We start from the raw sequence: 16,098 nt of genomic DNA on the forward strand, positions 1-16,098 counted from the left end.
GTGTATGTGTTCTTATAAAGCACTTGATAGCCTTTAAAATTCAAATGGTACTGTATAAATATTTTATCAGTCACTATACTCATAACTAATACCCAGATTAATTTTAAAACCTTATATACAAATTAATCCTGCTAATATTTTTGGATTATACAGCTATTTCCACAATTATTACTGTCACAAAAACATGTTGGAAGTCAATTTACACTACAATAAGGCACTCTTTTCCCTGTTTTAGTATTATTTACTGTAGAAGAGCAGCCCAATATTTGAATAACTAGTGCTGTTATTGCCTCAATAACTTTCTTGTTAGGTTAATTGGCGACTTTATTTGCCAATATGAGTGAGTGATGGTGGGTGTAAAGACGATGGTGTATGCTCTTATCATTGCTATCAGTTGGAGGAAGTGCTAAAATGAGTACTAAGGCCACTAGCATGGCCCCGGGAAGCATTGGGTTTATGAGATTTTGATTCAGTCTATATGCTAATGTGTAGAATCAAAAATACCGGATGCTTTTGATTCTAAAATGATGGACATGCAAGTAAAGTCACTGTCCACGCATATCTGTATACTAGTGTACACTGAAGTATAATTATTTTTTGCAGGAGAAAAGCAAGGTTAAAAAACACCATTTGAAGAGAACTTCCTTTAAGAAGTACAGTGATCCCCCGCTATATCGCGGTTCAGCTATCGTGCCCCGCTATATCGCAGATTTTTCTGTGGAACATATCTAACATTTAAGCAATACAGTAAATCATTAAATATACGTACATTGTACACTACTGTAGACAAAGTGTTTCGCATTACAGTACCCAGATGATTTCTTACAAGGTCTGTTATTGGCTGAAAGAGGAGACTCAACCAATCAGAGCGGGATTTTCATTCTCTTGGGCTCTGACTGGCTGCTGCTAACGTGGTGTAATTTCGCAAGAACAGCGAGCGTGGGTCCCCGACGCATCTCAGCTCTCTGCGTATTGCGTACCTTGCTTGTGGTCCGATTGTTGTGAGCAAACTTTTTGTTTTGTTTTAAGCCCTATGATGGCTCCCAAGCGTCCTGCATCTTCTAAGCCTTCTGGTAGTAGTGAGCCTAAGTGCCAGAGGAAGACCTTGACCATTCAGGAGAAGGTAAAACTCCTGGATATGCTTCAGGAAGGAAAGCGTTACACAGACGTCGCTCGCCATTACGGACTGAATGAATCGACGGTACGCTATATTATTATTATTATATTATTATGTTACTCATATCCTTAGCCCAACATCCACATATCATATGTGTTTACAAAGTGTGTTTTAATAAGTTTACATGTGTTTAAAGCATGTGAGAGGGGTATTTTAAGGCTTAAACTATAAAAAAAAAGTTTATCTATATGGTCTTTCTATATCACGATTTTCACCTATCGCTGATGGGTCTGGAATGTAACATCCGCGATAGGCGGGGGATCCCTGTAGTATCTAACTTTTTGGTCTATCATTATACACTCAAGTAAACTGCAGTTTCCTGTAACCCTGTTTAGATGAGTCAGGTCTCTTGTCATCTTCTATTTAGTCGTTTTTAAATCACGCTACGCACACTGTGGTGTATTATTTTTTTCATCCTGGACCACCAAGGACTTGCTTAGAGCATTTTCTTATTGAGTTGCTAAGAATTATAAACTGAAGAACCCCAAATAACACTTATTTATTTTTTTGTTTTAAATGAAACATACTATTGATTGAGTAGGAGTTCACGTGAAATGAAAACTAGCAGCCTGCAAGAATTTCTAGTTTCAGCATAACTGACCTGTACTAAAAGAGCTTAGGATAGTTTCTGATCCATTGGAATGACCTAGAATATAAAATGAAGAAGGAATAAAAAAATTTTGCTGATACCAAAAATATTTAGGCAGCTTGAGAAATAAACACCAGCAACATCAACTATTTTAATCTAAAGAGGCACAGTTAATTTGAGAGCATTGCGTACTGTGTTATGTTAATGGAGACTCACAATGGATAACCTCCTCAGTGTGGGTTACAATTTTTTATGTATAAAATGAATGTAGAGAGAGCTGTAGTGAAAGATGATAATGTACAGCGATGGATTATTTTTCCAATAATAAAATATTTTAGTAATCATATTTCTGCCTTTTACTAGTCCACAATAAATGGTACTTGACCAAAAGAATAAAACTGTTATTACTACTGCATAAAATACACAATCAAAATTTGCAGTTTACTAAAACGTGGTGATACACTGAGTACTGTATTATGAAAAACAATCGCATTTAACTGGCCTAATGCCCCCATCTTAAGTAAGCAAAAGTACAAGTGGTATTATAAATAAAAAGTTCAATCCAGGAATTACACTATATTGTGGTATAAACAATATAATTCTTGCTCCATATAAACGGTATTTTATTAAAAAGTGTATAAATTCTACAAAAAAATATTTTCACGTTATAACTGCAATATTCTGTGCTTACATTTGCTTTTCGCTGATTAAAAGGTGAGTAGTCAGCTTTTTACTATTATTTTGTCTTTTTTGTCCATATATTCCTCTAAACGAAAGAGCCACTTGGTCCAATGCTCCCTGGAGACTTCTGTGTTCATGTAGTGTGGGTGTGCTGGTGAACCATCTTTGTATGCAATCACAATCAGACCATTTTCTACCTGTGAGGAAGAAAGAAAAACTTGTTGAAACTTGGTTGAAAATGAACTCTTCCTTCATGTTAGGAGAGAGACATCACCACTGGCCGGTAGGCCTAGTTGAGTATTGAACTACTGAATATGAAGAAGAATGAGGAAGTTAATAGTATATATTTAATTTTTTAAAAATTGTGATAAAAATGAATGTCATATCAGCATGGAACAAGAAAAACGTGAAACAAAGGATTACATTATGTTCACACTTTAGAAAATAACTTTTACTATACAGAAATTAGACATATTTGTTAGTCTCCTTAATGTATATTTTGACAATGTGAATGCAAATATTACATGTGTGCTGCACATGGTAAATGAAGTCACATTAGACTACCTGGAAAACCAAGGGTCTCTACCTGATTTCCTCGTCTGCCTCCTCCTCCTCTGACAGTGAAGCCGGGGCACATTATTATTTTGTAATATTATAAGTGTATTTTCTGACACTGACCTTATGGTGTCAGTGAGTCACAATGCAAATGGATTTCTTAGAAAATATGCCTAATGATTTCCTACAGAAGGCTAGAAGATTCCTTCTACCACTTTGAGTAAGCAGGCCCAAAAGGCATGTGGTTTCTCCTCCTCTCTGCTCAGCTTCTAAAGCTTCTAAGTCTTTGTAGTGTGCTGACCAGATCTGTTCATACTGCACCAGAAGCTTTATACAGCTGGAGGTGCACCTTGGTGAATCCATTACTAGAAGCATTAGGCTGTTCCTGGGGCAAAAAGGAGTCCTACCCAGAAGATGAACCTAATAAAAGGGGCACTGATTGCATCATCACCATCATCATCATCATCACCAGTTTAACAGCCATTTTCTGGGTTTTATCCAGGTGATCTGGATGCCCTATATCTCTTTCCAGCTCTCTACACGGTCCAGGGCATCCTATGGAGTAAAACCTGTTCCTTTCATACTATCTGAAAAGGGCCCCATGAGTGCATAATGAGTGTTATCTGATAAAACACACATACACTAAGGGGTCAGGCTATTAAATACGTCTGCGTCCGCCATGCATTTCACTAATTAGTCAGCAACCATGAAACATGTCGTAGAATCATATTTAAAGCAGCTAAATGTTCTGACACTGACTTCATGTTGTCAGTGACTCATAATGCAGAAAGATTTATAGAAAATATTCCTAGTGATGTTTCAGAAATCAATTAGGAAAGATTTCAGAACATATTTTATTGTCTCTTACAATTCCATAATTCTCATTCAGCAAACTCTGTAATACTGAGACTATATTGTTATGCACAAAAATAGCAGTTGTAATAGTTATTACTATTTAACAATTAAAACTGTGTTACATGAAGTTGCTGATATAAAATTAGTTAAATACTCCAAACATATATTTTGGTATACTTACTGTACAAAAAAGGGGCTTATGATTCAATAACATAATCTTCAAATATGTAAAAAGTTTAAAATCATTCTTATTTACTCACCGTAAATCCATATTTATCATCATTATTAATGGCACCCATATACGCAGCAACTTGCAGTGGGCTGTCAAAAGTGTTGCGTAGGGAAGGCTTTTGTTTTTCAGATGTTTTCCAGTCAATTACACATAAATTACCACTGTGATATAATAAAGAAAAAAAAGCATATTTTGTATATATATTATATATATATATATACACACACACACATAGTATATATGAGCAAACAGACACACATCCATACACATACATATATATATATATATATATATATATATATATATATATATATATATATACCAAAATCAGCACACCTCCCTCATTTGATAGGGGAAGATCATAGACTTCTATCCCAACCGAACATTTTGACCCTGTGGGTACCTTTGGAGTTTTTTTTTTCTTTTTACTATTGTTTGAGCAACAGTACCACCAGAAACACCAGAACAGACTGAAGACAAATGGACCAGAGCTCAAAATGACCTACCTGTGCATTGCTGGGTGCGGCCTCTAGTATAAAATAATTCCCAAAATATTTTTATGGAACCATTATTATATATCCTAACGGGAACAGCCGAAAGAAGAAGAAGAAGAAGATTATATATCCTTTAATGCTAAATTTGGAGTTTTTTCTTTTCTTTTTACTATTGTTTGAGCAACAGTACCACCAGAAACACCAGAACAGACTGAAGACAAATGGACCAGAGCTCAAAATGACCTACCTGTGCATTGCTGGGTGCGGCCTCTAGTATAAAATAATACCCAAAATATTTTTATGGAACCATTATTATATATCCTAACGGGAACAGCCGAAAGAAGAAGAAGATTATATATCCTTTAATGCTAAAAAGCTTAACATGGCAGCCATGACCAATAATTTGGCCACCATCCCCATCTACTAAACTATGGAATGTATCCTTTGTTCATTAAAATTTGCCTATGAAAGATTTATTCTTTTACTGTTTTGTTCAGTTTATCTTTGCTCTAGTTCTTCTTTAGTATATACTTATTGCACTTACTACTGGTGAGGTTTTCATTTAGCAATCCTAATAGCTTAAACAAATACCTACTGTATTTTTTCAGCCTACACATTTGCTTAACACATTCCTTAATGTAGTCTCTTTTCAAATGGATGACTCAAATACATAGTTTGAGAGCGACCTTGGATGTATGCATGAGCAGACAATGCAAAGAGCTGGCAAACTGACCAGCACTGTTTCTTGCTTTATGCCCAGGAACGGCTAGAACAGGCTCTGGCTCCCCATGCAGCTGAACTGAATTAAGCACATTTGTGTATGTTTTGTTATGTGATGATGTTATCAGTATGAATCATTTATTAAAGTGATCCAGTTCATTCCATTCACAACACGATGTTGTTATTCAGGAAATGCATATTTCTGGGTGGCTCCTGCCAGGCATATAATAATACCAAGGTAAGATTCAAACATGGATGGATAGATTACGAAACTGATTGTACAAAATAACATGCAGCCACTGTGACAACCCTGAGCCAAGGATACCTACTACTGATTTAGAATAGCCTACATGATAAATATGGCAGAGAACCTAAAAATAAAATCTACTAAGTCTTTAACATGGTTCTGGTGCAATTACTACTCATTAGGTGTCTTTTTGTCAGTCTTTTGCCTATTTGGTGACATTTCATGCCCAGAGAAACTTAAAAATTGTTCAAGAGGTCATCCTCAACTACAACAGAATACTGTTGTATGTTCCAGAAGAAGGACTATAAGTATTTATAAAATGTTGGTTTTCAAGCATTTACTCAGAACACCACATTACAAGAAAAAGTACAAATCTGCAGAAACATGAGTCTTTATATCAGAGATTTGATGTTTAATGTATGTACACAATAATATCTTCATATAAGACTGCATAGCTCTAGTAATAGATAATTCTGTTGTTGTTTGTCTTTCTGCTCCAGGCCTTAATTAGTAACACTTTTCTGTAAAGATCATCAGCTGTAAGTATCCTTCAACTTACCGATATTCAGCTACACAGTCCACCAAGCCAACATAATTGAGAGAATGATGCTGCACTGCACTTTCAATTGCATACGCGTGACCAATGTCTTTTAAGACATGCTGTACACTCTCAATGTATCCAGATATCTGCACTTCTTCTTCATCTGCTTCTTGAGACTCAGTGGGCATAAAGATCTCTTCTAAGGCAGCATGAAACAGTTTTCCTTGTCTAAACATACCTGAGGAAAACACATACACATTTCTAAAATGAATGTTACAGGGCTCTCTCATCTCACATTCAGCAGTCAGTTGCCTATTATTTTCTTTCTTTTTGCACTAATGATGTATGTTCAGTTCTAATCAAATTACTAGTCAGATTTATTTACATCTTTAAATGGTAAGTAGTTCAAATGATATCACCTTCACCTTCCTAAACATGGATTCAGCCATTTTAAATGGTAAATGACTGCTGTCCTACAAAACTAGAGTCCATAAGAAATGGGTATTACCATCTGACAAAGTTATGTATGAATTTAACAGAAACTGTTCAGCAAAACAATATAATGCACTAAATCATTAGAATCACCCATCCTACTGTTACGAACGGACAGCATTTTACTATATACTTTACTATAGACAAGTTTGGGTAAAGCTTATAGCAGGCAGCACTCAGCACATCTACAGACAAACTCTAACTTACTTCTAGTGTAGTTTTCAAAGCCATTTTCCCCTAATTCATCAATCATTTTTTTTCTCCACCGCTGTAAATAAAAAGCTTGATTCTCTGGCATTGTCTCCTGCAAGATTCGAGTCACACTAACCATTTCCAATTTACTTGGATCTTTATGCAAACCAATCTTTAAAGGAGTGACCAGTGAAGGCTCAGGGGAATGGTTAAATACTTTACTGTGGCTCATCAAAGGAAAAGCATTTCTAAGAACTCTGCCACTGAGTTTGCCCTTAACGTGCTTTGATTTAACAATAGGTCCATAAAGCTGTCCATCTTCCTCAGCTAAGCTTGTTGGTGTTTGGGGGCAGAGTTTTGAGGATACCACGGAACGAACCAACAAGGAATATTCTTCCTGGTTGACCATTTCATACTGACTCAAGTTCTTCTTTCTAGAATTCCACGAGCATGACCCTGAGAAACTGGCAGCTGAGACTGATATTTGAACTGGAAGTCCTCCAGAAGGTCTCCACAATCTGTCATGCAATGTCTTATTTATTAATTGACAAATTTTCATTCTTGATACAAGTTAGTCACAAACGGAACTGTGGAAATCTTGTTTTTCATTCAAAACTTGCACTTCAGAAAGCTCATGAAGGAATGTCCAAAAGCTGTGAATAAACAAGAATTTATTAATACAAATGTATCTTTGGAAAAACTGTGCAGTTTTGGCAGCAATGAAGTTGCATAGACCTTATTTATTTTCAACACAATTTAGATTTTTTTAATTGAATATTCAAACCAAGTGATCACACTGTTGATCCTATCATCCAATTTCTAATCCTGCATTTTTTCAATTGCAGTGCATTGACCAGCTGGAGACTATCCCAATAGAATAGGGCTTACAGGAGAAACCAAACACAAACAGGACACTAATCCATCATAAAACACACTCATAGAAACACTGAGGGAATTTATTAGGGTAGGGATTCCAATTATACACACATATCTTTAGGAAATGGTAGAACACGAAGTATGCAGAAAGAATTAATGTCAATGCAGGAAGAATACACAAATTCAAAATTGGCAAGGGTCAAGTTTGCTAGATCTGTGAGGAAGCTTATGAACCATTGTGCTGCTCATAGCAAAGCTAACATTACTAGAGCAAACAATAAACCACAAAACATTTGTAAATACCCTCCCTAGTAACATATGCCAAAGTAATATGCAACTGCAAATTCATTCGGTTATTAAGTCTAGCTTCTTCCAGATGAGACTCCTATCCAAGGTACAGGCATTTTGGTCTTTTGAGGATTTTGAGAAAGTCATACATGCTTTTATTTCATCATGCCTTGACTATTGTAATGCCCTATATTTTGGATGTTATTTCAGGCTTGTCTCTCCCGCCTCCAATTGATTCAGAATGCCGCTGCCTGTCTTTTAACTGGGTCTAAAAACATGATTATATTACCCAAATACTTAAGGTATTACATTGGCTTCCTATTTAGTATAGGATTAATTTTAAGATTCTTACAATTACCTTTAAAATTTTAAAAGGTCTGGCTGCTGGCTATTTATGTGACCTGATTAGCCCCTACATTTCTGCTAAGTCTCTGAGATCCGTCGACAACACAAAGTGACAGACTAAAACTGAGAGGCGACTGGGCGTTTTCTGTCCTGGCTCCGAAATTATGGAATGAGCTGCCTTTAAATGTTAGGATGGCTCCATCATTATTGATTTTTAAATCTTGTCTCACAACTCATTTATACTGTTTGGCTTTTAATTCACTTTGAGAGTTGATTGTCCTCCCTTGTGCTGTTTTCATTTTTGTATTTGTTTCTGTCATTATTTTTTTTTAAAGATTTATTGGTTATTGTCTTTGTACAGCACTTTGGCCTCAACTCTGTAGTTTTAAAGTGCTTTATAAATAAATGATGAATTGTTATAATTCTATTATGAACACTGGTCTGCACCAAAATCCTTCTGCACAAAAAAATGTATATTTTATAGATTTAGGTGTACAGAATCCATTTTTGAAACTAGAATTTCTCTACCACAAACTGTTTCTGTGAGATATCAGATTCAGTGAAATATACTCTTTTAATAAAATCAACATTTTAAAAATGGCAAGTTAAATGGCAATCTTCCTTATTCTTTAATGTTAGTTGATGTGGAAACAACCCAAAATCAAATATTTCCTTTAGATTTTTTGCTCTCAATCAGTATTTTTTTGTCTTTTATTATTCCTTCAAAATACCCAGGAATTTTCTATTAAGAATTTTTGAAAGATGTCTCTTTTATTGTGCAGAACAGAGAAAGTTGTAGTTTAAATGGTTCTTACAGAAATATGCAAGGTCAGGTTGATCCATCCATTGTTTTGAAAGGTAACAGGTAAGCAAACAGAAAAAGAATGCACGTCCTTCCTTTATTGAAAAGCATATGGCAAAATTTTCTTGGGAATATAAGGACAGAAAACTTACAAGGAACTAATGGAGGGGTTTCTCTCTTCTAACCTAGCATTTGTGTGCAACATGTCTTTAAAAATCCATTTTCTACACCCTCATGTGGATTTCTTCCCTCTGAGAAAATGGGAGAGGTCTCTGATGAACATGGACAGAGGTTCCACCAGAACATTGCTCAAATGGAGAGACTTTATAGCGGAAAGTGGAGAAAGACTATGGTAGCAGACGTCCGCTGGTCATCCCACCAGCAAACACCTTCCAAGGATTATATGAGAAAAAAAAAACAAGTGACAAAGTTTTGCAAGTATGAATTCTTTTTAAAAACAACAATATGTGCAGTATATAATTTTTTCAAGTCTAAATAATTCATTTTATTTTTTTTAATCTAAAATTGTGTTTTTCATTTTAAACCTGGAAGTGATAGAGCAATTATTTGGCCTGATTTGGATTCAGCACCCTCAAATCTATATAAAACTGGAATGTTTGGAAAAAACTTGTATTCAAGTTTAAACTTTCTTTTGGTTTATGTTATTAGTATAATGGAATTCTTACTTTAAGTTATTCTCCAGGTAACAAAGTACAAATTCAATAAATCAGTGAAAATAAATATGTTATAGTATAGCAAATAAGAAAAACACACAAGAGAAATACAACAGTGTGCTGCACACAAATTGCTTAGATTGGTTAAAAAAATATTTCTAATATTGCACTTTTCTCAGAATCAATTAATTTTATGTTACACAGCACCCTTCCACCACATGGCAAGGAGGGGACCCCAAGGAACTTCATTGGAGGGTTCCACGTTTTTAATTATGGTCCAGATAAATGACTTGCTAAGGTCATCCAGCGAGTAACTGATGAGAAAACAGACTTCTCCTTTATTGACTGTGACATTGTCATAGCAGGCATCAACTGTGCTCTTTAACTTACCTTTGTCAGATACCCTCGTTTACCCGGGTGATGAGATTGAACTCCTTCTCTCATCCTACGCTTGAAATTAATCTGATACCAGTTTTCAACAGTTCCAAAATTATATTTCCTTTTTAAACATGGTGGCCAAAACTACAGTTTGTGATTTTTCTTTCAAAACGTACAATAAATCTGGTGTCATTCAATAAAATAAGTCAACCCTCAGTTAACAAAAACACAGAAAAAAGTGTCACATCTCGATTATGTTTTCATAACATAATTCTCATAAATGGGGAAAAACGTTTAAAGTTGCCTAAATGATCGCAGCTCATTTCTTTACAACATTAATAAAACATCATAAAGTCATTAAAGTTATTACTATATATCAAATGAATGCAAACGTTCTTACTCAATATATAGGAAACGTGACTGAAGAATAAGCTTCACATGCGCCAAGAAATTCAACGTCGATATACATCATTGACAGCTTGTTGGGAGTCGTAGTTTTACATTAACCAGCAGTTACTATTTGGAAGGGTTCTCTCTCTTTAAGCACTACATTTCCCATAATAAAAAGCGCGAACTAAACGTCTGACCCGGAAAAGCGTTCGTAGAGCGGCGATTAATTGGCGCTTACTGAGTGATTGTCGTTCAAAGTACCCATTAGAAATGGAGCGTTGGACTTCCTCTTGTCCAATTGTGTGGTTTCGGAGTCGGGGCTTAAAGTTAGTGGAGGTGGTTGTAGAGTGATAGGAACTGTGGGAAAGAAGCGAGTGAGGCGTTCAGGAAAAAAGAAGACTGTTGTAAGCGCTGCTGAAATTGGTTTAGGGAGGTCTGCAGAAGCACTTAAGTTGGGAGTGTAGCTGAGTAAAATGTCAGCAGCAGTAGAGGACCAGGATAACAGCAAGGTACAGTAAACCTTGCACTGTGCATTTTTTGTTTAACACGAAGCTTATAATTATGTTTAGTTTAAGCAATTTCTTGTTTCCATTCTGTAAGATTCCGGGTTTTCCTTGACACTAAATTGGACGAATATTGGCCTATCATTGACTGTTTAGCTTTGTTGGTCTGAACTGTAGTTCCTGTGTTATTGTCTTCAGCTGTAAACGTGCCACCTAAAGCAACCAGTTTCTATGATGGTATTAAAGTAAATCTTCTCTAGTAAAACATTTTTAAAATACGCATTTCTGGTTATGTTAAAAGGTTTAGAACACCTGTTTTGTAGGCGATAGTTTTTCTAGGGTGCAGTTGTTGCTCTGTGGTTTGAGGGTGTCGGCTCAGTCCGCTGCAAACTGTGTCACGGAATGTGAAGAAGTCAGGCAAACCGTGTAAAGCAAACGAATTATCATACGTCTCGTTTATCTCATTTTTAGTAGGGCTACGGTGTCGCAACTCCTCTGCACTTTTTGTTTTACCCGAAGTAGCTTGTGCAGCCAGATTTGTTAGGTGAATGTTTCACTTGGTAAAATATAATGATCGTCTCAGAAGTGGAACTACTGCAGGAAAATGATTGACACGTTTATACCGAATGTGCCTGCGCTTGTTGTATAGATTACTTATAAAGCGGCTGAGCACAGCTGCACAAAGCGAAGTGGTAACGTAGTCCGTGCAGGAGGATAATTGTCAACTGCAACGTTTGTGTTCATAAGTTTGTCGCTCTGATGTCATAATTTCTTTTCTCTGCTAAGTGCCTTGGGGAAGTTGCATACAGTCAATACTTAGTAGAATCTGGGAGTTTGTAATTCGGATATTTCAATAATTCTTGTGAAATGTCAAAGTGGAAACAAAATTCTGAAGGTGCATCTCAAATGGAGTGTTATACCCAAGACTTGGTTCCCTTTCTAAATTAATATATTTTTTTAAATCTTAAAACGATTACTTGCCTTGCACGCACATTTTTTGCAGGTCTTTTGCCGGCAGTTAAAGTCTTAAGATGAGTCTCCACTTGCTTTGATCATAATAGCATGAAATTTTCTTATTTCTCTCATTCTTTGCCATATTGCCGAACCACACTAAGGTTGAATTCAGTCTGTTAATGTACGGCAATTCTTTTGAAGCATGGGCTATATCCGGAGCAAGTCCTTGATATTTATTTATTTACAGTAACCATCTATTTGTGTATTTTTGTTACTTGAATGTAGCTATGGCTGTTGCTTTGCTGGAAGACTAGTCACCTCCTATATTTCAACAAGTTTACCTCCAGGATTTTTCTATGCTTTCTGCCATTGTACAAATGTGGCAAGCTCTAATGCAAAGAGGTACACCTGTCCTTCTTCCATGCTTCATGGCCTAGCTTGTGTTTGGTGATTGATATATGATGTTATGCTTCTGCTAAACATTATACTTGGCACAAAGGTCAGAAAGATTGGCTTAGATGTCATTAACTCAGTCATGTTTTTGATTCTTTTTTTTTTTTTCTTTTAACTAGTAATTAGTAACTGCAGACGTGGTGCATGCACCTCTCACAAAACACAACGCAGGCCACTCAGCCGAGGTTACTGCAGTGTCCTCCACTGACATCCAGTGACGCCTTTGCTTACATGCCGTATGCTAGTGTGGCAGTTGTTTTCTTGTCCGTCACTCTGCTTGGGAAGGACATGAAGCCCAGTAACGTGGCGGAGGAAGTCTGCACCTCCAGTTCTTTCATCATGTGTAACTTTGTTGCACGCGGTGTGCAGGACTTAACACTTGCATTGAAATCAATCAGTTGGCCTGTGCAATGTGCTTCACTGTCAGCAGATCTCACCGTGGGTCTTTTCCTGTCAGTAATGTTATGTGTTGGTACCACTGTGCTTTTTCTGTCAACCACAACACACAGCCACATTGCAGCCTAATGTGATAAGAATCTGAAGCCCAATTCTGTGGCTAAGGTAGCCTGCACATCCAAGTCATGGATTGCGTTACACTTATCATGGCATAAGTTTTCAATGAAGACCAAGTTCAAGGTTCAAGACCCAGTGGTTTGTGAATTTATGTGTGGCAGACAACTCTTAACATTTTATATAGATATAAATCAGTATACAGTGTAGAGAGTGTATATTTGTTGATCAGGTAAATATGTTCTCAGGTTGCTAAGAGAAAAGAAAATTATCATAGACCTATTCGTGGTCTAATTGAGTACTGCCTTTCTTGTGCAAATGCTCCTCTGTGAAGGACAACCACCTCCGCCACCTTACCCTCATGTTCAGAATGTAGAACTAACACTGAATGTTGTCCTCAAAATGCTGGGCCTAGATTCAGCTCTTTATTTTCATGTGTGCAAGTGGTACATGTACCATCTACAATGAAATGCTTACTTAACATGTGCCTGTGCAGACAGAACAAAGTAAATATAGAATAAATAAAAGAAATGACAGCAAATGCATGTGGAAGGTAGCAATAGTAGTAGCAGTGGAGGTGACAAGATTACTGATTGTTCATAAGTCTAATTGCAGTTAGGTAAAAACTGTTTCTGAATCTGGAGGTGTGTGTTCAGATGGACTTTAGACGCTTCCCAGAAGGGAGGAAGATGAAAAGTGACAGTGCAGCATGGCTGGAGTCCCACCTGATACTGTTTACCTTCCTAAAACAGCGTGTGTTGTGGATGTCATGGATTGCAGAGCACTGTGTGCCAGTGATCTGCTGCATTGCTTTCACCACAGACTACAGAGCTCTGAGATCTTGAACTGAGCAGCTGCTGTACCAGGATGTAATACATCCTGTGAGGATGGATTCCACAGCACACCTGTAGAATCTGTACAGCATTTATAGGTGACATCCAGAACTTTAAGGCATTGTTGGGTTTTCTTAACTACTGCTGGAGTGTGGGTTGATCACTTAAGGTCATAAGTGAGAGTCAACCCAAGGAACCCGAAGCTGCTAACCTGCTCCACAGCCTCCCCACTGATGTAAATGAGACAATGCTGTCTCGTTTGCTTGCTGAAATCCATGATCAGCTCCTTAGTTTTGCTAACACTGAAGGTGATGTTGTTATCCTAGCACCATTCTGCCAAGAATCAGACCTCCTCTCTGTAAGCTGTCTCGTCATCCTTGCTGATCAGACCGATTTTATGGTGGTGGTGGTGTTATCAAACTTGAGGATGATACTAGAAACAGAGAGCACCAAAGGTTTAAACATTATTACATCCAAAACTTATTTGGATGTGAAAATTGCAAAAATATGAAATTTAACAGCCTGTGTCTGGGCACAGAGGCCTTTTATTTCTAAGGCAAAATAGCTGTAGTCACTATATATTTAGTAAAAATTGTGTGGTCACATAAAAAAAGCTTATTACTTGGATAATACAAATCATGTGTAATAATGAGCAAAATTTAAAGAAAACAACAGACACACCAAAGTGAAGACAGTAGGTTTTCAGTCTTAGTTCTCCTACATGTGCATGTCACTTACTTCACAGAAAGAAAAAAGGCCTGGATAGTCTCTATATATCTACTTCCCATATTTCCCTAAAAAGATCAGCTATATTAAAGATTCATTTAAAGTACCAGTATTTTTCACTCTACTAACTCATTTATAGTTTATAAATGAATACAAATATTCTTAACTTGCAAGTTTACAATGATGAGATTAACCACATGATTTGTAAAACATTAGTTATGGTGCTTGTTAATTATACACTTGGAAGAACGGTTAAAATTTGTAGTTTGCTGTTTTTATAAAAGTGAGCAAGGCTTTTCCAGTGAACTTCCATTATTGACACCATTGATTGGAGAGGTGGTCCAATAAAAATAAAGGCAAGAACAGCATTTATTAAATTATACTGTACATGCACATACTGTATATGGCATGGCTTGCTGGAGCATCAGCTGTTGGATGCTAGTATTTTGCAGGGTTCACATTCTCACAAAACCTATTTGGGTACATTAACTAACCTGACACATGCCCAGTTTGTTGGGGGGGGGGATTTGGGGGACCTTGAAGAAATGGGTAGAATGTCCAGACTTCACACAGACAATTACCAGGCATGAGACTGAACCCCAAACCACTGTTATGAACATACTGCTGTCAGCTAACTTGCTGGCCTCATGAAAACCCAATGAAGTGTGATGTTACTAGAAATTTTATTTTTATAAGATTTGATTTTAGGACCTGAGGATTTTTATTGTAATTGTTCTTGAAGACTTGCATGTTAGTTAGATTAACATTTCTGATTTATTTTTCTTTTCTTATTTGGCTGATGCCTTTATCCAAGATGACTTACAGCAATTGAGGTTCATTTGGTTACATTTGTTTTGGAGCACAGGTGACTTTCTCATGGTCACACAGTGTCACTTGCAGGATCTGAGGACCAAAGCTTTAACCATTACACTACACTGCCTATGTCGTTTGAGTTAGTGCAACTTTTGTGAATTTCCCCTTGGGATTAATAAAGTATCTATCTATATCTATCTATCGGAAATTATACATTGTTAAATACACAAGGTAAAAAGAACCAGTTTAGAACTAAAGGTTCAGGTAACTTTGAAGTTGCAGTTCAAATATCCATCATCTGTTGTTTTTATGTTCTTTTTTTAATTTATAATATGGTACTTTTTATGGATTTAAAGGGACATATACCAGTTGGTGCTGGTCAGTCTGCCTGTATGTATGTGTGAACCCAGCATCTGCTCCATGAGTAACTAGTAAGTTGTACATGTGGAACACATACATCACAACATAATTACACTTAATGTTTCTAAGTAAATTGCTGTAGTATGCAATTAAAAAATTAAAACTACTAATTTTTTTTACTAAACCAGTGTCATGCTCTTCCTCAGATATTTATTAAAATGCTTATAAATTCATGCTGTTTCTTGCAACATTTAAATGTCATTAAAATAAAATGACTTTTTAAATATGGAACCAATCTGTTCCTCAAATCTGATCCCCATTACACTTTTGGTTTTCTTTATTATTAATTTTCTGTTAATTTGGATAAGTTGTATTATGACCACTGGTATTGAAGTCACAGTTTTTATTATTATGTTTT

The 16,098-nt window shown here is 36.4% G+C and overlaps 2 protein-coding genes across 3 annotated transcripts in view; one reads left to right on the plus strand and one right to left on the minus strand.

Annotated features, from left to right (window-relative positions):
* Positions 1-2,186: 2,186 nt before the first annotated feature.
* Positions 2,187-10,634, minus strand: mgme1 (mitochondrial genome maintenance exonuclease 1). Its single transcript, XM_028820648.2, has 5 exons — positions 10,539-10,634; positions 6,791-7,428; positions 6,110-6,329; positions 4,118-4,250; positions 2,187-2,644 (listed from the first exon to the last, which is right to left on the minus strand). The coding sequence occupies exons 2-5, from the start codon at positions 7,332-7,334 to the stop codon at positions 2,489-2,491; spliced, it is 1,053 nt and encodes a 350-aa protein (XP_028676481.1). The 5' UTR covers positions 7,335-7,428; positions 10,539-10,634; the 3' UTR covers positions 2,187-2,488.
* Positions 10,635-10,862: 228 nt separating this feature from the next.
* snx5 (sorting nexin 5) overlaps positions 10,863-16,098 on the plus strand; it is a 42,050-nt gene continuing 36,814 nt past the window's right edge. For both annotated transcript variants that reach the window (XR_007933608.1, XM_028820647.2), the window contains exon 1: positions 10,863-11,037. Coding sequence is in view for 1 of the 2 variants with exons in the window: in XM_028820647.2 (XP_028676480.1) it covers positions 11,002-11,037 (36 nt within the window). In the remaining variant the exon portion in view is untranslated. The remainder of the gene's footprint in view (positions 11,038-16,098) is intronic.

The sequence above is a fragment of the Erpetoichthys calabaricus genome, chromosome 15 (assembly GCF_900747795.2).
Source record: "Erpetoichthys calabaricus chromosome 15, fErpCal1.3, whole genome shotgun sequence".
NCBI classification, from domain to species: Eukaryota; Metazoa; Chordata; class Cladistia; order Polypteriformes; family Polypteridae; genus Erpetoichthys; species Erpetoichthys calabaricus.

Bases quoted from the DNA above. Each gene is read 5' to 3' on its own strand.
- mgme1 (XM_028820648.2), bottom strand. From the start codon at position 7,334: ATGAAAATTTGTCAATTAATAAATAAGACATTGCATGACAGATTGTGG. The intron at 6,330-6,790 runs GTAAGTTAGAGT...TGTTTTCCTCAG, and splicing joins CTTTGAAAACTACACTAGAA to GTATGTTTAGACAAGGAAAA. The intron at 4,251-6,109 runs GTAAGTTGAAGG...ATTATATCACAG, and splicing joins GACTGTGTAGCTGAATATCG to TGGTAATTTATGTGTAATTG.